At 34.6% G+C, this 27,342-nt stretch overlaps 1 protein-coding gene across 3 annotated transcripts in view; it reads left to right on the forward strand.

Annotated features, from left to right (window-relative positions):
- The first annotated feature begins 889 nt into the window (after nucleotides 1–889).
- Nucleotides 890–27,342, forward strand: part of LOC145306628 (uncharacterized) — a 34,620-nt gene continuing 8,167 nt past the window's right edge. The window contains exons 1-7 of one of the 3 annotated variants that reach the window (XM_080148861.1): nucleotides 891–1,304; nucleotides 1,890–2,025; nucleotides 2,712–2,810; nucleotides 4,052–4,114; nucleotides 6,757–6,856; nucleotides 8,391–8,460; nucleotides 15,075–15,774. In XM_080148861.1, the coding sequence (XP_080004987.1) occupies nucleotides 976–1,304; nucleotides 1,890–2,025; nucleotides 2,712–2,810; nucleotides 4,052–4,114; nucleotides 6,757–6,856; nucleotides 8,391–8,460; nucleotides 15,075–15,774 (1,497 nt within the window). In that variant the 5' untranslated portion in view covers nucleotides 891–975. Of the gene's footprint in view, nucleotides 1,305–1,889; nucleotides 2,026–2,711; nucleotides 2,811–4,051; nucleotides 4,115–6,756; nucleotides 6,857–8,390; nucleotides 8,461–15,074; nucleotides 15,775–27,342 lie in introns of all 3 variants that reach the window. The other 2 variants (XM_080148871.1, XM_080148882.1) reach the window with 2 other exon arrangements.

Genomic DNA, 27,342 nt, shown 5'->3' on the forward strand with positions numbered 1-27,342 from the left:
GATATATTTCATGTTTATATTCATATAAACTATCCATATAAAAGTGTAATAACCCTAAACATTTATTAAACGACCCCTAAAAAAAAATTGACAGTTGGCTGAAAAATATAAAGTTTTTTTAATGATCTATGATTGTTAAATCATTGATTAACATTAATTTTAAGCCCCAACAATTTTTACGCCAAGAAAAATAACTTTTAAATGCTAATACTACTGGAATTTATTGATTTTAATTGGCCAATTGAAAAATGAAATTACGACGTAATTTCTTAATTATGCACAAAAAATCAAACAGAACAATATAAATGAATTTGAACACAATATCTTTCACATAAAAAAGTAGTGAAATATACTTTAAGAGACAATAGCTCCACGAGATGCATTTGAACTAAAATTTAGTAATCCACATTATATTAATTTCAAAGTGATTAGGTATAACTCAACTCAAATGCCTGGTATATAAAATCATTTTCTTTCGAATATCTAGATTGTTAACTTTTTTTATGATTACTAAAACGGATCTGGTAAGTATTCTTTAATTGCACTTCATGAAACTATCCCTTTGAACACTTTAAACAAGATTTGACTAGGTATTTAGTTTTTTACTTTTGATCAAAGCTAATTGTATTTATATTCTTTTTTATAAGTATATATACCGGAATGAATACTGAAGTAATGTTGTTTTTAATGCTAATATTGTATCTGAAGTTGAAATATCTAGTTAGTTTAAAAGGCTTTGATCGATCGATCGAACGCGGAACATTTTTTATGTACCTCTTAGATTTAGGTATTATACAATAATGTCCAATGGAAATAAATAATTTTCTTCTAGAAGTGTTAGTTGGATTAGGTACTATGTACGCACAAATATGATTGCCTTAAAATTTGTTTAAATATTAATCTTTCAAAATTTCAGATGAAAATGTTATTTTAGATTGAAATGATGTAAATATCCCTCGTCCCAAACAGAGGTGTATGGCCTCCAGTATTCCAGCTGGTGGCAGTGGGGGAGGGCGGGGGGATCCTGTCAACATACAGGCAACCAGAGTCGCAGCAGATATTTCTGTCGGCCATCACCAACCTTCGAACATGCCAGCTACAGTTAGTGGCCAACAATCGGCCAGAACGGCTAGTGCAGGTGATCTTCAGGCGGTCGCGGCTGCTGCAAGGGGGCCTGTAGACCCTCAACAACAACAGCAGCTACAGCAGACCGGTGGGAGAGGGCTTGAACTGCACCCGTTGCCTGGAAGGATTGATGAAGGTGTTCTTTACGGTGGATCAGAAACAATGACCTTTCAACAAGAAGGAAAGTTTGGGTTCAATTTAAGAAAGTTAACTAAAAGTGTTACAAAACACAAAGTGACTTTAAGATATTTAATATACGAATAATTTACAGCTTTATATTACTTTATTACGTTGATATGAGTTAACTGGGATTTGTTGTTTTCGTGTATGACAATTTTTTCTGTGTTTTCCCTCAAAGTGCCATTTTAATATAAGCTTCGTTTGTCCCGATATTAAAAATACAAATGAATACCTATTCAACATCAGATTGTAATTCTTCATCCACCCTAATGATGAAGATTAAAAGTGGAAGTACTAAAATAAGTCATGTTTGTTCATCCTTGTATAAAAGTAATCGGATTTCTATGCGTGTGTGTGTTTTTCTGTCTGTACCGAAGTATCTTGCTAACCTCTGAACCGATATTGTTCTCCTTTACAATGTAGCTTCTTATAGGTCCTGGGAATGTAAATTATTGATTTAGGGTAGGGTACCACATAAAAAACTTTTTAAAACTATTTGGAACAATCGTTTATCGCCAGTTTTGACAAAAATACCTAGGTACATGAAAATAATAAACAAAAATGTAACCCAAAATTGGTGTAACAGTTGAGGATGCGCATCAGCCTAGAAAGAAGACAACAAGCTTCAAGATTACCAACGTATTTTTGTCGCGGCCCCCAAGCAATGACGGGGACGAGAGCAACGAGGAGTTGGACGACCTTGAGGACTCGCACACTGAGGTTATTGTTTTATCACATTTGGGAATCTTCTTTGAAAGCACAGCACTAAGTTCAGTTTTAATTGATATTATTATCAAGAATGTTAAGTGATTAGTCCAGTGACGACAAATTGTAAATCAGTGATGCGCTGTGCTCAGACCTTGTCATACTAGAGTAAATATTTGTGACAATGAGTGCACTGTTAGAGTTGGGTGCATATGATATTAATCTGGTTATGCGTGATCAATACCTACTTAATATATTCTTAGTTCTAGGCCTTGGTTATAAATCTATGAGATTTAATTACTTTAGAAAACTAACTCTTTGATTACACGATCTTTGTCTGATAAACGTGCAAATTAACGTGTTACGCCTTTTAATGGGATAATTCTACCCCCTTCCAATTCTAAGTATAGTTCTGCATTTTTTTAATGAGTATAATTTTTAACAAGATTTGGCCAGGGTTGGAATCCATCACCTTTTCGACAACACCTACAGTTTCTTAAGAATTATAGCTTAATCGAAGTGCAAGTGTTCATTTTTATTTTTTAATAAGTACCTTAAAGTTATGAATCACACAAAAATTTAATTCTTGTTATTTCTAATCTCGATTTATGATATGAACCGATATGAAACTATTTTCTGGTTGTTTCATTTTTTCTGAGAGTATGTTTAATTTTTCATGTGTGATAAAATAATTTGTCTAGGACTTGTCTGAAATGGCAGACAGTCTGTCAAGTCAGTTAGAACCTCTGGCGGCGGCGGGTGCTGCCAGCGGCCAGCCAGGAGTTAATGGCGTTCCCCAGGTAGACAAATTTTCTGAACGACGTGGGGTAAGAATTTAAGGATTTAAAAGAATATTTCTTCTAGAACAGAGCCGTTAAAGATTCAAACTTACTCGTATAGAAACAGGTTTACATCTTAAACTCACTTTAATTATATAGTCATATGACCTATCTTTTATTGTCCTGTTCTTGAATTGTTTTCCAGGCCTTTTTCCCTTATATTCTCAATTTGATGGCTTGTACTAAGATTAATTCCATTTTAAACCTAAACAGGGGTGTATATTCTGCATGGGATCCCCGGCTCAGGGGGGGGGGGGGAATAAAAAATAAGTGGTTGGAGGGATAAAAAATTTAAAAATTAAGAAAACTGAAAACATTTTTTCCATTTCGCCCCCCTCCTTGGTTAAAAAAACTAAAAAAATGTGTGGTAGGAGGGATAAAATAAATAAAATATAGAGTTCTTTAAATATTTTTCTATTTCCCCCCCTACTTTTTAAGAAAAATCTAGGGGGAAAAAAAATAAAAAATTTTGTAGCAGGGGAAAAAAAATAAATCTTGTGCAGAATATACACCCCTGAACCTAAAACAAAAAACAAAGTTTAAGTTATTCGAAGGGTCCATTCTAAGGTTTTTGATATCATTGATTTGACCTTTCATAGTTCATTAGAAAATTAAGTTCCAATCACTGCGTGGTGGTAAGCAAAAGAAGTTAGAGGCAAAATTTTCTTTAAAATAAGGAACTATGGGAAAATATTTTGTCTTGTGTACCTATTGAACAAAAAATAAGAAAAATATAAAAGTTTTCAATTCCTTTATGGAATTTTATTGATCGTAGACTCTTAATCCACTTTCAATTGTCGCAATTATTATCTCAAACTTAATTTGCTTTCCTGCAAGTTGTATATAAAATATTTTCAGTGCTGCTTTATAATAAGCAAAAATGCGCAAGTGTTAATGCTGTGAAGATATAATTCAGACATATTGATTATTATTTTGTCTGTATAAAAACATAAGCTTTGGCTAATGATAAGTATACCGAGACAATTACTTTCTGCTTTACATTCCCTTAGATGTTATGCTTATTTATGATTGTTATTTTAGCACTGTTAAAATGGTTTTAAGTTCCTTTTTCTAGTTAAAAATGTTTAAATAATACATGTAAAGCTGTATATCTATGAATTTTAATTTAACCTAAAATTTAAGAATATTTTGTTCAATGGGTTTTCGTTTTTTGGGATGTAAGTAAACCATTTGCTTTCCAGGGCAAGGGAAAGCCAGTAACTCCTGGACATGAGACAAGAAACAGAAAATTTTCTCAAGAAAAGGTTAATTTATTGTCAATCACAAGGACCAGGGATGGCAATCCGCATCCGCTAATTTTTGGACTAAAACTTGAAATCTGAATAAAAAATCCGTCAAAATTTCGATATTTACCTCGGATTGCCATCCCTAACATGGACAAGGCCATTTATGCTGAAAAGAAGTTCAGACAAAGATTTAAGTTTTGATGTTATTGTTTTTAATTGGATAGTTCAATGATATAAGTTTAGAAAAATCCTACATTCAATATTAAAGTGAATTACTACTTTATATCCTGTGGTTTTTTTTATGCAAGATGGCCAAAAGTTATAACATAAAAGATTTTGAATGGCGTTAGTGTTGTTTCAATTTGTTGAAATTCTAAATTCCTTGAACTATCCTTTAATCAAATTAAAAGTAGAAATAAACATAAATCTTTTTTTGCAAAAGTTATTCTTTTTTTCTTGCAATGAATGTGCCTGTTCCTGGTCAATTATCTCTTGCACACTCTTTCTCTCATCTTATGGTTGATTAATTTTGCTCTTCCATTTCTATCAAAACAGGGTGTACATTGAATTAGTAGATTTAAACAGTTCAAATTATTTTTATTATAAAGTAGCAAAAAGACAAGTATGTCCATATGAAGTGCAGTTTTAGACGCTTTCACTTGTTTTTAAAAACTAGAGCAAAGTAAAGTTAGTTTAGAACTTGGTATTGCGAATTTATTTGCAAAAATTTTGTTTTTCTCGAATAGATTTTGTTCTTGAAATCATTTTAAAACAAGAAAGATACAGATAAGTTAGGTAATCAACTTCTAAGACTTAGTGCCTAAAGGACGTAAAGGCATAACCGAGCATGAGTAGCTGCAGAATCATAAACAAAAAACAAGTGATCATATTCTATTTATACTATTGCTATTCCTACTTTTTTCTTTGTACCTAGTTTATCATCAACATCTTTTTTTTTCTGGACACACCTGAAGATTGACGTCTTCTATCATATGCTTTGTAATCATAATATTGCACACACAAATTTTCTCTCACTTTTTTTTCCAATTAATTTGTTTTTTTACTAATCAATTGGAGATGACAGTCGACCACTGGGCCTCTAAAGATCATCAATTTATGGGTTTCCTAGGTTTTATCTTCATTCTTTATATTTAAAAAAAAACAGTTCTTGATTACCTAATAGTTTGAAAAAAAAACATTTTTTTAAAGCATATATTGAAACATTGCTTCAGTCCATTTTTTAAAAAAATAGAGGTTTAAGATATTGATTTATTCAAAATTCGCTATAAATAACATTTCAAATGAAAAGACATTGCAACTCCTGCATATAAGATTTTTTTGTGAAATATATTGGCTACGCTATTTATAAATGTTGTCAACCTTGTTACAACACAATTGCACTTCTTCGTAAATATTATATCTGCTTAAATACAGGAATTAAGTGATATATAACTTTTTAAAATCCCATTTTGTTCTTTTTTTCCTTAAATCTAGAGGTATTAATGCATTTAAAAAGTTAAAGCAATACCTTTTTTCTATGCAAGACTAGAGTTCATTATCCAATTATTTTTAACTAACATACATCCTGTTACTTTATCATTTTAATAAAACATTTGTCTTTTTTATTACACCTCTTCCTTAATTTCTGACTTTTATAAATATAATATTTCATGATCATGAAAGGTAAGTAATATAGCATATCCCGGCAGGAATACTAGATCTGAAGAAAAACTTTTTTCTCTCTAAGATATTGGATTACTTGAAATATTTATAACTCAAAAACAAAGTATTTTACAATGATATAATAAAAAATTTGTTCTCATATAATTCAATATTTTTGACAGAATAAAACTTGGCGGAGAAATTTTTCCTCAGATACATTCAGGGTTTCGGATCCGGATCCGGATCTGGATCCGGATCCGGATCCGCAAGGATCCGCATATTTTTGAGTCCAAGGATCCGGATCCGCAAAAAAATGCGGATCCGGATCCTTAGACTCCAAAAAATGCGGAAAAAATGGAAAAATCTACCTAAATTTATATAAAATCTCAGACATTCTCTTGATGAGAGCCAATCTTTAAGGTTTAGGTTCAGACTTGAAAATTAAAAGTATTTTTGACTTCGAATTAAAGAATAAAATTTTTTTGAAAAATTTGGTGATTTTATTTTTATTGTCAAAGATCCGGATCCGGATCCGGATCCGCACTGACCAAATTTTGAGGATCCGGATCCGGATTCGGATCCGCATAAAATCAATGCGGATCCGAAACCCTGGATACATTATCCTTACTGCTCTGCACATACATTTATTACTCATTCAAAATACATTACATAATATAAACTTTTGTATTGCTGGTTTAAAATATTAATTCTTCTTTCTTTTCTGCTTTAAATACGTTTTGTTTTGTGCTCTTATTACCTAGTATTTTAAGATTTTTCCGAAAGATTTTTTTAGGTAGGTATATTTTATTGGAAGTCGGAATTCTTTCAAAAGTTTAAATCATACCTATTCTGAATTCATCTTATAGATAATTTTTCTTTAAAAATTTTTTGATATAGAAAGAATTGCAACTTAAAAATGTCGTAAAAATGGGACAAGTGTGGTATATATGGATTGTACAATAACATTTACAATAAATTATTAAATTATCTTATTTTAGGGTTGGGAGCAGGACGCGTACCACGCCCATCCGGGGTTCGGATTTGTTACGTACAACCAGGACGCCGGGTATCAAGTCAGCTATGTAGACAAAACCACAGGTAGCGTATAATAATCTCTCCGTAGCGAAACTCGTAACGTATCTGCTCGTCATTATGAAGGTGATGGTTTCGAATCTTGGCCAAAACCGCTTCAAAACTATAGATTTGAACCTACTAATGTTATGTCAGATGCATTAAACCAATAGTAAGAGTAGGGGGTAGGACGCAACTCACTACCATGCACAGTTAGGACTTCCAGACGAAGGTCGAACAACTATCGAATGTTCGGTTGTCTGCAATAGTAGGGTATTTAGTGCCCTAGGACATACTGGTGCATGTCTCCTGGAACTACGTTGTTATCAACCATCCCCAGAAGTATAAATGGTCTTAAATCCCATCTACATACATATTTTATTCCTTTAAGCATTAATTTCAGTCATTTAACAAATTTGGATATTTTGATAGACATTATACAAAATAACATGTATCGCATATAAATCGAAAATAGAAGGTAATTCATAAGTCTAGTCCTTTTTTTATTATTATTGTAATGTAATGAAACAGAATGCTTCTAATGATAGGTATTCTACTTTACCGTGTAAATGTACAGTGTACACTTCATGTATTTTCTTAAATTGCTTTTGAATGTAGCTAGTGTAAACAAGAAACATTGTTATAAAATAAGAGGACAATTTTGTTACAAAGTATCGCAGCAAAAATAAATTACTTATATCTTGTTTGTAAACAACAGTACTTAAACTAATTTAATTATAATATCTAAAAAAAATTCTAAGTATTCATTAAATCTAATCTTTGTTTGTTTGTTTTGGGTTTGCAGAGTGTTATTAAACCGTGGTATGTGCAGATGTAGACTATTTGTATGTGTCAACCTACTGATCTTCCAAATTATAGAGTAGTAGCGCCATCAAAAATGAAATTCCAAGACAGACAGCTATTTGACCTTCGAAGGAGCACTTTAAACATTTCAGTATAATTAAATCTTTTATTTCTTTATTGTAAACATTATACTTTATTCTTAAAATTATGGGAAGGAGGGCAGCGTTCATAAATGTAGATATCTCGTAATTTGGAATTTTAGCTCACAGGAACATCATGAATTCGTGTACTTAGAAAGTCAAGTATTGACAAATATTTAATTCACTGATTTTTTTTAATATTATGTTAGAGAGAATAGTATTTAGGCTAATTACAAGGAATGTATATTTTCTAGCTAAGAAGAAATTATTCTTCCACTCCCATCTTTAATTATAGAAATATTATACTTTAGGCCAGCTATCAATAGCTGTAATAGTGAATATTATAGAAATATTATACTTTAGGTCGGCTACCAATAGCTGGGACTATGGTTGTAATAGTAAATATTATAGAAATATTATACTTTAGGTCAGCTACCAATAGCTGGGACTATGGTTGTAATAGTAAATATTATAGAAATATTATACTTTAGGTCAGCTACCAATAACTGGGACTATGATTGTAATAGTAAACATTATAGAATATTATTCTTTAGGTCAGCTACCAATAGCTGGGACTATGGTTGTAATAGTAAATATTATAGAATATTATACTTTAGGTCAGCTACCAATAGCTGGGACTATGGCTGTGATTGTAAACAACAATTCAGAACAGGGCTCAGAAGTCAGGTTAGTAGAATAATTTCTGGTGGGATTTTCACCAAAAAATGTTTTATAACTTACTTAACATTGTTTAGAAAAATATACCTAAAAATACATGTATTTAAAGAATTTTATATTCAAAATATTAAGGGGGGGGTTTTTAATGCAACCATCTCGTAATCAATGTATAAATGGCACTTAGAATTCGAATTTCGATCTCAAATTTTGCATGAGTAATCCTTGGTAGGTCTATTTTCCCTAAAACGAACAAAAAGTTGGAAAAGTAACGGCTGGCAGCTGGCGGCTCAGCCGTTTAGCCGTTTTTTGCCTATTTTCAGGGCAAATTCATCATTAATTACGTAGGAATCAACTTTTAAAAACAGATTTTTGGTTTAATTCATGTTAAATGATAGCAATAACCATTTTCAAAATTTCTAGTACCAGCTGCTAAACGGCTAGAACCGGCTGAAAACGGCTGGGAGCTGCCAAGAGTATGAAGAGTTGATAGGGCATGTGACATGTCTAAGGGTAGGTTTTTATGGTTGCTGAGCTCAAAAATGCTACCAAAAATAGTGGCAGCCCATCCATATGGCAGCTGGGTAACAGCTGCAGCTCAGCTGGTAGCGGCCAAGAGTAGAATGAGTAGATAGGCACTATGTGCCCAGAATTCCAATATAAAACAAAAACTCATAGTTCTGTTAATTGTGCTTCAAATTGGGTAAAATCTTTTGGGTTGGGCCACTAATTACCCCAAGTTTTGGTATCTTTAAAAAAAACGGCGGCGGGATCGCCGCTCCCGCCGTTAACCGCCATTTTCCGTCGCCAAAAAACAACATTATCTCAAATGATTCCAAATTGCCTAATTTGGCGAGAAATGCAAAAAAAAATTTGGCGGCGGCGGCTGAAAACGGCGGGAGCGGCAGGCCCACCGCCGTTTTTTAAAGATACCAAAAATTGGGGTGATTAGTGACACCCTAAAAAGATTTGGATCCAATATCTTAAAAGCACAGGAGAAGCACTGAATTTAAGATATACCTTGATAAATGAGAATTTGAAAATGAAGTCCCCCACAGGGTTGATTGGTTATAAGAAAAAATTTTGAAAAAATAACACGGTCTCAAATGATTCCAAATTGCCTAATTCAGCGAGAAATGCAATAAAAAAATTTTGGTGGTGGCGGAACCGCCGTTTTTTTTTTAAGATACCAAAACTTGGGGTGATTGGTGACACAACACAAAAGATTTTACCCAATTATCTCTAAAACTAAGGAAGTAGCGCCCAAAATAAAATTGCTGGTATGTCGTGTTTCAAGTCACCACATTTTACCCCTCCCCCCCCCCTTAAATAAATTATCAATGAAATACTTATATATCAATTGATTTGTTTTAGGGAGGGAGGGGACATTGGCATGTTTATTACACTAGTCCCCAAAGCTTTATAATAACGTTTTATTATCCATTGGTTTAGCAACTTTAGGGGCTTTTACTGAATTTTAATTGTTTTTTTTCAAATGTTAAATGTCCAAACGTTTAAACCACTAATTGTAATCTACAGAAGGGGTAATTTTGTGTATCATTGAAGTTCATCAATTTATCGGCCATTAACTTATCCCTTTAGATCCCAGGATTTGTTGACATTAATAACTATAAACAAGGAAACATGTTAATTCTTTTTCATTAAAAAATTGACCTGTTATTATTGCTGCGCTACTTATAGACAAAGCAATCCTTGTTTTAAAAATAAAATCAAATATATAACAAATCACCCCAAAAGCACTAAAAACTTTAATCCAAAGGCCTTGCAATCAAAGGATTGATTGTCTGCAATAGGGCCTTTATCAGGAAGGAAGGGGACATTGGGCTGTTTATCACTCTAGTCCCCAAAGTTTTATAATAACATTTTCTTATTTGTTTATTAAGTTGAGTGTCATAACTTTTCAACCAATAATTGTAATCTACAGAAGGGTAAGTTTGTGTATCATTATTGGTAATGTACATCAATTTATCTGCCATTCTCTTATCCCTTTAGATCCCTAGGCCTTCATACATTTATTAACAAATTTGCTTAAATCTTTTAGTTTCTTTACAAGTTTGCTTAACTCCTTTAATTCATTAGGGCGTGCATATGGGTTGGAATAGGTTTTAGTTTTATCAAATGAAAACATTTAAGATATTATTCATTTGATTTAAAAAGAATGGTAATTGATTAGAAGCAACAGGTTCGATTACATAGCTTAAATGAATATTTCTAGGTGTGTGGCATGGGGGGCCTCCCCCCAAACTCCGGGGGTGAGGGGGGGGGGCGAGGATATCCTTTAAAGACTTTAATTAATAAGAATAAGGGATTGTATCAAATAATTGCATCGAGAACTATAAATATCACGATAAAATGATTTGTAAAAAAAAAGGTATTTTAATTTGTGTTTTTTTGTGTAAAAATTGCTATAAAATGGGTCCGACCGCGCCTACAAAAATGCGAGAAAAAAAATTCAGCTAACGATGCCGCCATTGAAACCAACGGGATTCATTCACTGAGTGCCTTGGTTAAACATGTGTAAAGGTCTGATATGCGGCATCGTTAGCTGAAAAAAGATCAAACTATTTGAAGTTGAGAGTATCATTACAAAATATTATAATTCCTGATTCTTTAAGGGGGAATGCTTTGACATAATTTTTTTCATAAGTTTTATAGGTAACCGTATAAAAACTAATTTAAAATCGTATAGTATATTCAATAAGCTTTCAAAAAAGGTATAACATATTACTGTAGCTCAATTTTTGGTAGTTTGACGATAATTTAAAATTTGCATATAAAATGTAATTTCAATAGCCAGGCTTTATTACAAAATCCTAAATATTTAGGTAGGCTACTTCTCGAAGCTGTAAAATTATAAGTAATTGATATTTTCACCTCTAGCTTTGGGAATCCTTCTCAAATATGACAAAGATTAACCTAAAACTTTAAAATTGTTCAATATTCAAAAGTGCATTTTTTGGAATCTTGGAGTTTTTGCATTGGCTGGGCACATAGTGATAGGGCTTGTAACGTGTCTAATGGTAGGTTTTTATGGGTGCTGAGCTCAAAAATACTACCAAAAATAGTGGCAGCTCAATCATATGGCAGCTGGGTAACGGCCGCTGCTGAGCTGGGAGCTGCCAAGAGTTAAATGTGTTACGTAGATAGGGCTTGTGACGTGTCTAGGGGTAGGTTTTTAGGGGTGCTAAGCTCAAAAATACTACCAAAAATAGTTGCCGCCTATCCATATGGCAGCTGGGTAACAGCTGCAGCTCACCTTGGAGCGGCCAAGAGTAGAATGAGTACATAGGGCTTGTGACATGTCTAGGGGTAGGTTTTTAGGGGTGCTAAACTCAAAAATGCTACCAAAAGTAGTGGCAGCCCATCCATATGGCATCTGGGTAACAGCTGCAGCTCAGCTGGGAGCGGACAAGATTAGAATGAGTAGATAGGGCTTGTGACGTGTCAAGGGGTAGGTTTTTATGGGTGCTGAGCTCAATACTACTACCAAAAATAGTGGCTGCCAATCCATATGGCAGCTGGGTAACGGCCGCAGCTCACCTTGGAGCGGCCAAGAGTAGAATAAGTAGATAGGACTTGTGACGTGTCTAGGGGTAGGTTTTCGGAGTGCTGAGCTCAAAAATACTACTAAAAATAGTGGCGGCCCATCCACATGGCAGCTGGGTAACAGCTACAGCTCAGCTAGGAGGGGCCAATAGTAGAATGAGTAGATGGGGCTTGTGACGTGTCTAGGGGTAGGCTTTTATGGTTGCTTAGCTCAAAAATACTACCAAAAATAGTGGCTGCCCATCCATATAGCAGCTGGGTAACAGCTGCAGCTCAGCTGGGAGCGGCCAAAAGTAGATGAGTAGATAGGGCTTCTGATGTGTCTAGGGGTAGGTTTTAATGGACGCTGAGCACAAAAATTAGTGCCGTCCCTTCTATATGGCAGCTGGGTAATGGCCACAGCTCAGCTGTTTTTTGAGGCTTAAAAAATTGATTATTTCAGTGGAATTAAACTTCTCCCTATTAACATTTTACCTTTTTTTCATGGATATATTACTAATAACTCTTTTTAATTACTGGATTTCACTGTTTCAAGAGCTGAAAACTACCAAAAAACGGCTGAGAAAAGCTAACAATAGCCAAAAGTACATAGCATGTGACGTGTCTAGGGGTAGGTTTTTATGGGTTTTGAGCTCTAAAATACTACCAATAAAAGTTCGGGCCTGTCTATATGGCAGCTGGGTAACAGCTACAGCTGAGCAGCAGCCCTTACCATGCTGCCATTTGGATGGGCTTTTTTTTGGGAGTATTAATGAGCTTGGCACCTATAAAAACTTACACCTCTTTGACACATCACAAGCTATGTCTTTACTTGTTTACTTTTATCTGTTGGTAACTGTTCTCAGCCAATTTCAGCCGTTTTACAACTAAATCAATACATTGATAAGGTGTTGTTATTAATAATATAAAATGACAATAGTGTATTTATAATGAAATATTCAATATTTGGTTATCCTTCAATAGTCCCAATAGTCAATGAGTCTTAAATAACGGCTTACTGCTAAGCTTAGCTGTTACCCAGCTGCAATATGGATGGGCGGCCACTTTTTTTAGTAGTATTTTTGAGCTCAGCACCCATGAAAACCTACCCCTAAACACGTCACAAGCCCTATGAACTCATTCTACTCTTGGCCGCTCCCAGCTGAGCTGTAGCTTTTACCCAGCTGCCATGTGAATGGGCCGCCACTATTTTTGATGGCATTTTTGAGCTCAGCACCCATAAAAACCTACCCCTAGACATGTTACAAGCCCTATCTACCCATTCTACTCTTGGCCGCTACCAGCTGAGCTGCAGCTGTTACACAGCTGCCATATTGATAGGCGGCCACTATTTTTGTTAGTATTTTTGAGCTCAGCACCCAATAAAACCTATCCCTAGACACCTCACAGGCGCTATGTACTCATTCTTCTCTTGGCCGCTCCCAGCTGAGCTGTAGCTTTTACCCAGCTGCCATGTGGATGGGCCGCCACTATTTTCAATAGTATTTATGAGCTCAGCACCCCTAAAAACCTACCCCTAGACACGTCAAAAGCCCTATCTACTCATTCTACTCTTGGCTGCTCCCAGCTGAGCAGCGGCCGTTACCCAGCTGCCATATGGATGAGCTGCCACTATTTTTGATAGTATTTTTGAGCTCAGCACCCATAAAAACCTACCCCTAGACATGTCACAAGCCCTATCTACGCATTCTACTCTTGGTCGCTACCAGCTGAGCTGCAGCTGTTACCCAGCTGCCATATTGATGGGCTGCAACTATTTTTGGTAGCATTTTTGAGCTCAGCAACCATCAAAACCTACCCCTAGACATGTCACAAGCCCTATCTACACATTCAACTCTTGGCAGCTCCCAGCTCAGCAGCGGCCGTTACCCAGCTGCTATATGATTGAGCTGCAACTATTTTTGGTAGTATTTTTGAGCTCAGCAACCATAAAAACCTACCCCTAGACATGTCACATGCCCTATCAACTATTCATACTCTTGGCAGCTCCCAGCCGTTTTCAGTCGGTTCTAGCCGTTTAGCAGCTGGTACAAGAAATTTTGAAAATGGTTATTGCTATCATTTAACATGAATTAAACCAAAAATATGTTTTAAAAAGTTGATTCCAACGTAATTAATGATGAATTTGCCCTGAAATTAGGCAAAAAACGGCTAAACGGCTGAGCCGCCAGCTGCCAGCCGTTACTTTTCCAACTTTTTGTTCGATTTAGGGAAAATAGACCTACCAAGGATTACTCATGCAAAAGAGGATTATCCACGAACAAGAGCACGTGATTCTAAGTACCTTCCAGCATTGATCCTGAGTATTTTCTTTCAGAATATAATAGGTCACTATCAATAACTAATATATTGACAAGAAAATTTATGTTTCACCACTTCAAGTTGAAGAAAAGTAAAAAAATGTCCACCATTTTTCGTTAAAATTTTATCAAACGTTTTGTTGAGTTCGGGGTGTCTTTAATTGTCCATGTTGTCAAATGATAAAAATTAAAAAAAGTCAAAAGCACATTTACTATATCTTATATGTTATGTTTAAATTAATGCTAATATGGATTAATTTACAATCTATATAACACGAGTATTCGCATATGTATTATCAAGTATCCATTTTATTAAAAGAATTAGCTTCATAAAAGTTTTCAAAATCAATTAAAATACCTAAAAAAACATGGTGAAACATAAATTTTCTCGTCAATATATTAATAATATATGGTGACCTATTATATTCTGAAAGAAAATACTTAGGATCAATGCTGGAAGGTACTTAGAATCATGTGCTCTCGTTCGTGGATAGTCCTCTTTGAGGTCGAAATTCGAATTCTAAGTGCCATTTATACATTGATTACGAGATGGTTGCATTAAAAACCCCCCCCTTTTAGAATAGAGATATTTTATCTAAATAGATGATATTTTAACTCTAACTTTGCTCCCAGTTCATTTAGGCATTGTTAAGATTTATTGGTTTTTAAATTGGCTAGTATGACAAATGCTATGATATTTTTCCAATATTTTTCTTCTGAAAAGGTGGATTTTAATTTGTAACTCTTTTTTTTTTTTAGTGAAGTTCCTGTGTCTGGTCCCCAGGATTTCAAAAATAGATTCAAAATTGTCAAAGTCGAAACAACAGAACCCTTAAAACGTGGTCGCTGGACCTGTTTCGACTTTGTAGACAAGCCTGCATCCAAAGACAAAGTGACGGGTACTTCAGAACCCGAAAAACAGGTGAAAACGACGACAACCGGCGGCGGGCCGTCAGGTGCGGCCACAATGAGCTATGCGGCCTCGCACACCGCCACAGTGAAGACGAACTCGGCCGCTCCGCACGGCGGCTCACGTCCGGCTAGTGTTGCGGCCAACCTCTCCGCAACGATAAACGTTGCGCCCGCCGTTGCCGTTAGTTCTTCCGTTGTCGCTGGTGGCGGCACTGCTGCAACAGCTGTTGGCGGTGGATTAGAGCAGCTCCAGCAGTCGGCTGGTGTACAACAGCCGCAAGCGGCAGTGGCCTCTATCCAGCAAACGTCGGCAGCCGCTGCAAACGCTATGGCTGATAGCAACTTTGCTGACGAGCTTCAACAGCAAGGTGTTGAGAGTAGTGCTGTTACAGGGGTTGGCCGTCAGCCCAGTGGTGGCGACCCAGGACCTGCAGGTCAGCGGTCAGGCCACAAGTCTGGCGGCGGCCCTAGCAATGGATTGGCCTCCTACAGTAATCATCCGTCTCATTCTATACCTACTCAACAAAATATATCTTCTCTAACACAGGTGAGCCATCAATCATCCAAGGTCAAATATTACGTGATTTGATTCAGAGATTTTTAAAGGTATTAAATCAATCAAAATCGCTAAAGGGAGGCAGATGTGCCACTTTTTGAAACCAAAATTAAAACGTGCATGATCTCAGCCCATAAAAGAGTTACAGCTCTAAAATGTTGCACAGCAGTTGCTTTTGTGGTGAACAATAGGGAACTGTGAAGAAACGGCGGCGGAACCGCCGCTCCCGCCGAAAACCGCCGTTTCCCGCCGATTTTTTGTTTGTCTTTTTCTCGCCATAATAGACAATTTTCAATCATCTGAGATAAACTTTTTTTTTTATAAAAATTTCGCTTCTATTTTCACTTGACACTTGTAAGATTTTACACTTGCAATTTTCGGATCATATGAAGGAAATGAAGTCATTCCTAAAAAGGACAGAAATTCCCTTCCAAAAAGGACTGAAATCATCTTCCTTTTTCTCAGATATCTCAAATATGGACAAAAATCACTCTCCTTTTTCTCACATATCTGAAAAAGAGGATAAAAATCACCTTCCTAAATCTCACTTTATCTTCCTAATTCTAAGAAAATTAACCCAATACCTCTAAGTTCTTCCTTATTCTCAGATAGCCTACCTTATTCTAAGAAATTCTTCCTTATTCTAATAAGATCTACCTTATTCTAAGAAATACTTCCTAATTCTATGACAATCTACCTTATTCTAAGACATTCTTCCTTATTCTAAGAAATTCTTCCTAATTCTATGAAAATCTACCTTATTATAAGACATTCTTCCTTATTCTAAGAAATTCTTAGTTATTCTAATAAGATCTACCTTATTCTAAGAAATACTTCCTAATTCTATGAAAATCTACCATATTATAAGACATTCTTCCTTTTTCTAAGAAAATCTACCTTATTCTAAGACATTCTTCCTAATTCTATGAAAATCTATCTTATTCTAAGACATTCTTCCTTATTCTAAGAAAATCTACCTTATTCTAAGACATTCTTCCTTATTCTAAGAAAATCTACCTTATTCTAAGACATTCTTCCTTATTCTAAGAAAATCTACCTTATTCTAGGACATTCTTCCTTATTCTAAGAAAATCTCTTCCTAAATCTCACTTAATCTTCCTAATTATAAGAAAATTAACCCAATACCTCCTAGTTCTTCCTTATTCTCAGATAGCCTACCTTATTCTAAGAAATTCTTCCTTATTCTAATAAGATCTACCTTATTCTAAGAAATACTTCCTAATTCTATGAAAATCTACCTTATTATAAGACATTCTTCCTTATTCTAAGAAAATCTACCTTTTTCCCTCAAAGTCTTCCTTCTCATCACATATCCTTCCTTTGTCTCAGATAATTTAGCTAATTCTTGCTAATTAGACCAACCATTCCTGGGATCTTAAGCTTCAGACAGAAAAACCTTACTATTTTCTTCATATTCTACCAGGAGATGAGAAAAGTGCTGTGTTGCAATAATTTTATGTAGATCAGATTTTTTCATCCAAATAAAAAAGCTAGCTTTTTTTAAGAGTGAAAAATAAGAATGTTTTTAATTTAATGACAAACTAGCCCCTAGAGACCTCTTTAATTTTAGTGGGTTTCTAATTTTTTTTTTTTGGGGGGGGGAGATTTTTCCTAGGGGAGATATCTCTTTAGAATGTGTTAGTACTCTCCCCCAAAATAGCTATAAACCTTCCTTTGTCTTATAAGAAGCTAAACAGTAATGAAGAACCATACTGCTTCTATATATAATATTAAAAAAATATTCTTATAAAAAAGGTAGCTTTTAGAAATTAGAGAAAAAAACGTCCGTCAGCTTGGCTAGCCTGGACAAGAATTTGACGCAGCACGGCCGGCTACATGGTAAGGGAGGGGGTGTATTTTTTATGAACGAACACAAACCCACAGACATACATTTAAAATAAGACCATAGACTATGTATATTTAGAATTTTAAGAATTTTAATGGATAATTAATTATATTGTTAGTGTTTTATTTCAAACTAGCGGCTACGCTCCTAGAGACACTTTTAGGGGCACTTTAGGTGGTGGGAATTGAATTTAATATCTCCATTTTCTATAGTAGTTTAAAATGAAAAAGTGAAAAAAATGAAGGGAAGGGGGTTATTTTTTTTTGTTTTGGTGGGGGGGGGGGGATCATACTCATCCCCACATTTTTCATTTCTGTTTTTTTTTATTTTAAATTAAAATTTTTTGTAAAGGAGTAATATTTTTCAAGGTGGGTTGTGGTACCCTTCTCAAAATGGCTATAAACCTTCTCAGGATCTATGAGAAGCTACAGTGTAAAAATGAACCATATCGGTTCAGCGGTATCTAATTATTTTAAAAAAACTTTTATATTACATATTCTATATTTACAAATTGTCTTTGATATGTTGTCCTTGTCCCATGCCGAAACAGAGAAATCAACCTATAATCAGGAATTAAGAGGGATAGGTCAATGGATGATAAATCAATTTACTTAATTAATTAAATAAAAAGTCTCTAAAGTTGTTGAGCCCATTAATAAGAAATTGTTAAAATAAAACTGTGTAATAATCCAGGGAGGGAGTGAATATTGAGCTGTTTATTACACTGCACTGGTCCCCAAAGTTTTATAATAACGTTTTCTTATTCAGTGACTTAAAACTTTTATTGAATTTTATTGGTTTGTACATTAAAATGAGTGTCCTGTCCATTAACGATTCAATTCAACCACTAATTATAACTTACAAAAGGGATAATTTTATGTTTAATCAGTGAGGATTTACATCAACTTATCGGCAATTGTCTTATTCTTTAGATCCCTGTTAATAGTAAACGATTTAACCACCAATTATAACTTACAGAAGGGATAATTTTATGTTTAATCATTGAGGATTTACATCAACTTATCGGCAATTGTCATATCCCTTTAGATCCCTGTTAATAGTATATTTGGGGAATGAATAATAGAACATATGGGTTAGTGAGGGGATGAGTGATGACCAACATCAGAGCTAAAGAATTGTTGATTTTCGGATATTTTTATAATTATAAATATATGTTCAAAAGATATAAAGGATTATGAATTTTCTTAATATTCATATTACTTAATACCAAAAAATAAAATATTTCTTAATGTCAAAACTTTTTGTATTTAGATTTTAGTATTGGTCTTTAAAAGCAACAAATTGGGTCGAGTTGGGTCAATATTTAAAAGGATGGTTCAATTTTTAAAGCTATAAGTACCCTATCTTATTGACATAGAGTTACATAGAAAAGTTGTCGCCAAATTAAGTTGCTAACCTGTTTATTGGTCAGTTTATTCACCATAAAGAAGGAAAAGAGATAGGGTAAAGGGGAGAGGGGATAGATAATGTTTTAACCATCTACAACAATGATATTTTAAGAGGATACAAAATTATGGTTCAACTTCCAATTAATTCTATATTTATTCACGTGGATATTATCACAGGAGAAAATTTTTAGTTAGTTTAGGTTGCAATTTCCCTTCGATTTTATTTGGTGTACCATTTTTCCATTAGGATGGGAGGGAATAGGGTAAAGAATTGGGTGGGGAAGATCGTTATTTTAGCCCGCAAGAGAGTTCACTCTATTATAGAACATGAAATGTTTCGTGTAAGATCTAAGTAATAATAAATCCATTGTGGTGAATTCAAAATTAAAAAAAAAATTGAAAATTGACCCACTCTAATTGCCCTTGAATTGATTTCATAATTATCAGCTGTTTTAGTTTACCGACGAAAAGAATAAGTTGCCAACTTTCTATAGAGTTTGTACCACATAAATAGGAATGTGAAGAAAAAAAACATTACATTGGTTGAGACTAGCAGCTACGCCACTAGAGGCTTCTATGGACACTTTGGGTAATTAATCAAATAAAAATGTCTGACTCTAAGCCTGGGATTTTATTTTTGAAAAGGAAAAGATTTTTTTCTGATGGTTAGGGGGGAAATTTTTTTCTTCAGGCAATTTTTCTTGGGAGCTCAGACAAACATCCTGTTACTTTTATAAAAGGATTGCTAATTACATATAGTTATTGAAGAAAATTATCAGTAAAATATACAAAATATTTTAATTTGTTTTGAAATTATTACTTTTTTGGTCTTGGTCTAATATTTTATGTGTTGGCTAGAGAAAGATTGTAAAGACTACTTGTCTTTTTCTGTTATCCTGTTATTATTAGGTTTATTTCTCTGCAAAATTATGTTAATATTATTAATAATTTTATGAATAAAAACATTAACACTAAATGTCAAAAGATACAACCAAAAAAAATACTGAATTTTCTATTATTTCTTAAGATAATTTCATACTTCTGACTGGGGTTCCTATTAAAATGTACTTTATGAATTTCCACCTCTAAAGTACAAACAAACATTTCAGGTCAAAAGATACAACTCAAACTTATCCTACACATGTTGTTCTGATATCCCAATAAACATAAGGAAATATATGTGAGAAAAACCAAGATTTTGAGAGAATAAGGAAGGGGAAAAGGCAGAATTTATATATTCTCTATACCTCTATTTCAGTTATGATATTGTGGTAATATACACCCAAGTTTATGTATCCTTATCCCTGTTCACATTCCTATACTTCTCTGGCTGAGTCAGACCTCCACTGGTAACCGCCACCATACTCCATCCTGCTGTGTTGAGGGCTAGTTGATTGTTGCAGGCCAAAGAGTGAATACGCTTCCTCCCGTCTGCACTCGGTTAGATACAAGCCTATAAGTCTAGGCTGGCGGTATCTATATCTCCCACGTGTTCAAGTACGTCGTTTCTTACCTAACTAAGAAACAGGACGTCCAAGCCTTTAATATATATATCATAATAAATATATCCTATAATAATAATCCCATTAATCTGCCTATTTCTAACCAGTTTTATATGTTTAATAAATGTGTATTTTTTAGAAATACTTTGTTAGATTATTGATTATTAAATTGTATCGGAGCTACTCTATACTCGTATTCGCAGTCTGTCTGTACATCCCCTCATACGTCATTTTGGCGCAGTCTTGTCTACCACTCATTTTTTGAGGGGGGAAGGTTTAGATAATTAGCGTACAGACAAAATTAAATTGTAAAGTAGCTTCGATTGCAAAGTGAAATTAATATTTTCCTGATAACTAAGTTTATTCACGGAAACGGTTGACAGTAACAATTTGTTACAGAATATTTATAATAATTATTTCGTGGCAAACTGCCAAATAAAGATAAAAAGGAACCCGCCTTTTATTTTCACACTAGTATTTAATTTCACACATTTTCATATTTTCTCCTTAAAACAGGAAGAAAGGGATATTCCCAAGTTCTTAAAAAGTTTCGTGGTAGACAAATCAGTGTTAACGAACACTACACTCCAGCACCATGACCGATAAGAAAAATGATGATAAACAAAAACCGCCGCCTCCGCCGGCTCCGGCCGTCTCTGGCACCTCGCAGCAGCAGCAGCAGCATCAGCAGCAGGCTGACCCGCTTTCCCCTGAAAAAATCAAAGATCTCATATCGGAAGCGTTAAATGATAAGTTAAACGAATATTCGGCACATTATAGAGATTTAATAAAACAAGAATCCGAGATTATGCAGCTCGAATTAGAAACAAAATGGGCAGGGTTTAAGGACACAGAATCACATCGCAGATTATTAGCCGATACCGACATTTTAGACCTAAAACGCAGAGTATCAAAACTCCCAGCGGACGGAAATCTTGGCCCATTGTTTGCTGAAAAAACGCTAAACGAAAGTCTTAACATGACTCATTTTAACACCATAGGTGACGATTCAATTAATGCCACTTTTTATGACCGTATATCGGTCCAGCAAAAGATAAACGTGGTTGAATGGGTTGCCAAGGATAGGATGACAGCCCCAGGTTGTATGGCCTATTCAATTGTAGGCTTTATAGGTCCGGCGGATAATGACAATTGGATGAATGTAAGAGAAACTTCTCTAACTGAATATGAAAAAACCTTGCTAGAAAGGATTCCCTTTATCCCTGATAGGATTAAGTCGTTAGAACCCCTCCGTAAAACTACAAGGTCTGCACCCAATGTAGCAAATAGACCCTCTACAAGGAATACGCCAAACACAGGCGCAGCCGCAACGGCAACAACTAGCGCCGCCGACGATGACTTTATTAAAGAATGCTTTATTAAGGGACAAAAATGGGATTCCGATTTTGCGAGGGATGCCCCTAGGTGGGACGGTAGGGCTGACTTTGATAACTTCTTTTCTAATATGTGGAGGGTTGCAAAGACATATAGAATCTGTGACCCAATCCTTTTTAAGGATATTTTATACCAGCGAATTTATGACTCTAGAGGGGAACGATTAGGAGACTTAATTACGCCTGAAAGAAATCAGGCCTTATCTGCTTTAAGTTATTACCTGATGATTAGGAGGCTAGTCACTCCTTTCTCGGATCCAGAAGTAGCCTCTCAGTACTTCTACAACCTAAAACAGGAGACTAATCAACCCCTTGACACCTATTTTGAAAACAAACTTAGGGTGTTCAAACTCATGAATCCTGGTCTCATACCTAAAAAGAAGTGGAAAGAATTCTATCTTAACGTTAGCAAAAATCTGCTGTATACCAACCTTGCCATAGACATGGCCAATTATGTTGAGAGCATGCAATTTTTGGACGATTACAACGCTTACTTAAATAAACTTATTAATCTCGGACAGAGATACGTTAACTGGGATGGGTCTGGCCATATTAGCAAGGAAAACCTTTCTGCTTGCTATTCTCAAGCTATGGAAATGTTCCTACCTAAAAATTCTGCGGAAACGAAAAAACAACCCATAATCAGTATTATCAAAGATAATATCCCCACTAACACGGCAATGTATAAAGAAAACTTAACCGAAGAACCTGACGAGGTTCCTTCTTGGGTAGACCATGAGGATGATCCTATTGCTTGGGATCAAATCGAGGGCGTTATAGGAGCCTTTAATGGGAGGAGTAAAATTATTAAATGCTGGCATTGTAATATCCCTGGCCATGTAGTGCAAAATTGCAACAAAAAGAAAGCTGGGGAGCCCCCAAATCCTGAGTCCCGCTTTGGTAAAACACGGAGTAAATTCACGCCCAGAAAAGCTCCAAGTAATAGTAATAAAATACCTGAGCAGTATGCGCGTAAAACTATCAACCAAATGGATCAGGAAGCCAGCGAAGAATCTGAAATAGATAAATATGTTCAAGCGATTGTTAAAAATCACGTCCTCTAAATATAAAAGTGGATCTATGCGATATTAATTGTCCCTATCCCAGAAAATAATATTTGCTGAATGAGTTTCATATTTTGATATGAAAGATAAACAAAATATCCCATGCCAAGCTAAGCTTGCAAATTCCTTAATATCAAATATCCCTTGCCAAGCAATGCTTTGGCGCGAAAAAATAAAACAAATTATTGTTATTAAGTCTGACTAAGCAACACAAAATAAACTCCTCCCCCTCCTTTCCCTATCCAAATGTAGCTGATACAGGAAATTGGGGGAAGTAGGGAAGTAACCTGAGGAGCATTTCACATGCACTTAATATTTCCATTTTTTAAAATCTAATAGTCTTTATCAAGAAGCTAATAAGTGAATACCTATTTTCTATTTAGTAGTATTTATTTTTAATATTACACGACTTATCTAATATGTAAATATCGTATATGTTGAATGTATATATAGTAGAATCTAAAACATTCTAGTTTAATTTTTAACCGCTAGGGGAACTTAAGCGAATTATCTGTATATAAACAATGATTTTTGAGTTGAACCCTCAGTATCGACTTTATCTGAGAGTTGCTCACTCTTAGCCTCTGATTTTTGTAGCTGAAATATCTCAGCAATTATGTATATTAACTTATCCATATGGATACATATTATTGCATTTTGTACAGTGACAATAATAGAACTATATTTAATTTATTATGTATCCGAAAGATGTCGCTTAGAATGCTACCGCGGTCCGTATAAGTAAATGATAAGGTTAAGAAGGGGGGGGGTCTATGGAAAATCTGTATAAATACAAGCAAATTTTCAAACCTAATTCAGTTGTCCTTCAGTTCTTTGTTGTTATCATTTACTCATTTTTGAGCTGCAATCAAGCAGCATTTAAAAATTAAAATCTTTAATCACTTAAGATGTGATTAATAAAATCTTAAAACATTTTGATTAAATTATTTCCCGCTAGGATTACTAGCAGAATGAAATAAAAGTTAGTTCTAATAGTTTCCGCTAGGATTACCAGTGGAATAAAAATTCTATATAAAGTGAATGCACATTATTAATCGAGGCCAGTTACTACCAAAGCAGTTACTACAAACCACATCCTATTTTTTTAAGCTGATTTCAGCATTAATTATACTCTAGTAAATATATAAGCTTGTTCTACCCCATAGGTGGAAAAAATTAAGTATAAATACTAACAATATCAGAATAATAAACCAGTCATCATTGACCCTCTTTATTATATTAACCATATCTAATAATTTTTTGAGCTATAATTTAGCGCTAACCTTAAATTATTTGTATCGTGAAACAGATACTGACTAATGACACTATATTTTGTATAAATACAGATGTAAATCAAAAAATAAGTCAGTCTGTTTTTAATGTCTTGTTAGTTGCAAGCTGAACACTTATTTTTAAGCTACTTTGTAGCCCTTCAATCCTTTAAAACTTTTTAGTTCAGTTATATTCCGATAGGTTTCTATCATATATCCAAGTATATAAATAAGGACCCGTATAAAAATTAAGTAGTTTCTTTAGAACTATTAACATTCTCATGCTTATTGAGACATTTCTGGAGCTGAAAAGCGCTTGATAAAAACTTAATGAAACCCAGAAAGCTATACAAAATTATTTTAACAATTAACCATATTGTTAAAACATTTTATTATTTAAAAAATTTCGACAGACAACTATACCTGGAACACAGGAAGTCTCTGTGTGAGGATTACCATCGCCTAACCGCTGAGGTGGGGATCTTGGAAAATATGCATTTTAGACTTCGACTAAAAATATAATTTATTTTATAATGCCTATCTGTGCAAAACTAAAAGTTCTTAATCCCGTGGGGGGGGAATTCCTGCAAACCGCTTTAGTGGATACAGGAAATAACTTTAGGTCCCTTATTTCTAGAGAAATTTTAGATGATAATAAAATCACATTCACCCCCGCCAATCTTAGCGCTCTGTCTGTAGATTTAAAACCAGTAAATATCATAGGACATGTAAGTTTAAAATTCAGCTTTGATGGGTCAGATAAAATATTCGAAGAAACGTTTTACATCCCTGAAACGACGTCTAAAATTATAAATCTAGGATATGAATTTCTCAAAGTTAATCGAATTAATTTATTATTAGATAAGTTCTCCTTTGAGCTCCCCAATGGCGAGCAAATCCCCATAGAAAATTCAACAATTAATATAGTTGAAGAAAGTAAAAACATACCCCTAATTCCTACAAGTAATGTTCATACGGAACAAAACTCCCTTATCCCGGGAATAAATTGGAGTAACAAGGGGGGTACTGGGACATTAAAACAAAATAAAACATGCGTAAAATTAGCAAAGAAAACAACATTCTTGCCGGGGGGGAATACAACAATCATAACAATTCCTATTCATCAGAAAAATAGGAAGCTGTATATATCCCCAAATAATTCTAAAATGACAAGCCATAACGGCTTAATGCTTATGGAGGGTATTTATAATGTAAATGAGAAAGGAGAATGTTGGGTAAATTTTGTTAATTTAGCAGGAAAAAATATTACCTTATTGGATAACGTTAAAGTTGGATATTGCTTTGAATTCGAATCAGATCCCCCAAATTCCTGCAATAAAAGTATTAATCAAATAAATGAATTATCAGGAACTACACTTCTTAAAAGAATTAAATTCATTAAAGAAAAATTAGATTTAGAAAATAGTGATCTTATCAAAAACAACCCAGGGATGAAGGAAAAGGTAATAAAATTATGCCTTGATCATTTTGATATATTTTCGGCTGATGATGCTGATATCGGTAACTGTGACCTCTTACAGTATAAAATAGACTTGATCCCCGGGGCTAAACCTATTAAGGCTAGAAACATTCAGTTAAACCCATTATACGAAGCCAAATTAAAAGAACAAATTGAAAATTGGCTAAGGGGGGGCGTCATTGAGGAGGGCTACAGCGAGTGGTCCTCCCCAATCTTTGCGGTAAAGAAAAAACCGACGGCTGGGGGGGAAGGCAAGCTTAGGTTCGTTATCGACTTTCGTGCGCTTAATAGTGTAACACGAAAAATTAATTGGCCCCTTCCCCTGATTTCTAGTAATTTAGAAAAATTAGGCACTGGTAATGTATTTACCACCCTCGATTTGACTAGCGCATTCCATGCGCTAGCCATTTCGAAGGAAAGTAAACACTTGACCGCGTTCACAGCCCTTAACAGGCAGTATCTTTTCAAGAAACTGCCGTTTGGACTGTGTAACGCGCCAAGTGTTTTCTGCCACTTGATGGATAAGGTCCTAACCCTTATCCCTGGCTTATATGAATTTATAATATCTTACCTTGATGATCTTATTATATTCTCAAAGAATGTTGATGAACATCTGAAACATCTCAGAAAACTCTTCGGAGTCCTAAAAACAGCAAAACTTAAGTTAAATCTAGCCAAATGTAAATTTTTCACATCCGAATGTACATATCTAGGTCATATAGTCAGTTCCCAAGGACTTAAAATGAACCCCGAATATTTAGAACAAATTAAAAATTGGAGCAGGCCCAGGACAGGCAAGGAACTCCAGCGTTTCCTGGGCTTCTCCAATTATTATAGGGCCTATTTCCCATCATATGCAAAAAATTCTTGCACCCTAGATGAACACAGAAATGATAAAATTATCGAATGGACTAATTCCCTATCAAAAGATTGGGAAAATTTCATAAATATGTTCTCAAATTCTATAAGTAAAGGCTACCCCCAGTGGGATAATCCTAACCCCTTTATAGTAGACGTAGATTTTTCTACGAGTTATTTCGCTGGAATTCTCAGCCAAAATCAGGGGGGGGTAGAAAGAATTATTGGAATATGTTCCAAAAAATGTAACGGGGCAGAGAAAAATTATCCAAGTTATAAAGGCGAATTAGCATGTCTAGTATTTGTTCTTAAAACCTTTCTTCATTATTTAAGATTCAGAAACTTTATTGTGCGTACAGATTCGATTTCCTTAGTTCATTACAAAAAATGGCAAAAAGGAACAATAAATGGTGTAACTGTAAGATGGATTTACTTCATCCAAAGTTTTGACTTTACAGTAATTCATCGAAAGGGTAGGGACCATTGTAATGCCGACAATTTATCTAGAGGGCAATTTTTATGCAAAGAACATAAGGAAACCGATTGTGAAAAATGTACTAGCTCATTTACCTTGGATCCTTATGAACAGGATTGCCCATACCAAGACCAGATCTTTGAGTTACATTCGGCTTCGGAAGTCGGTGTGAACAATGTTTGGCAATCTGAAACACAAAAGGATCAAGTATTATCTGAAATTCGTAGGTGGATATTCGA

This window comes from Acartia tonsa, chromosome 2, assembly GCF_053477335.1.
Source record: "Acartia tonsa isolate MP-2025a chromosome 2, ASM5347733v1, whole genome shotgun sequence".
Taxonomy (NCBI): Eukaryota; Metazoa; Arthropoda; class Copepoda; order Calanoida; family Acartiidae; genus Acartia; species Acartia tonsa.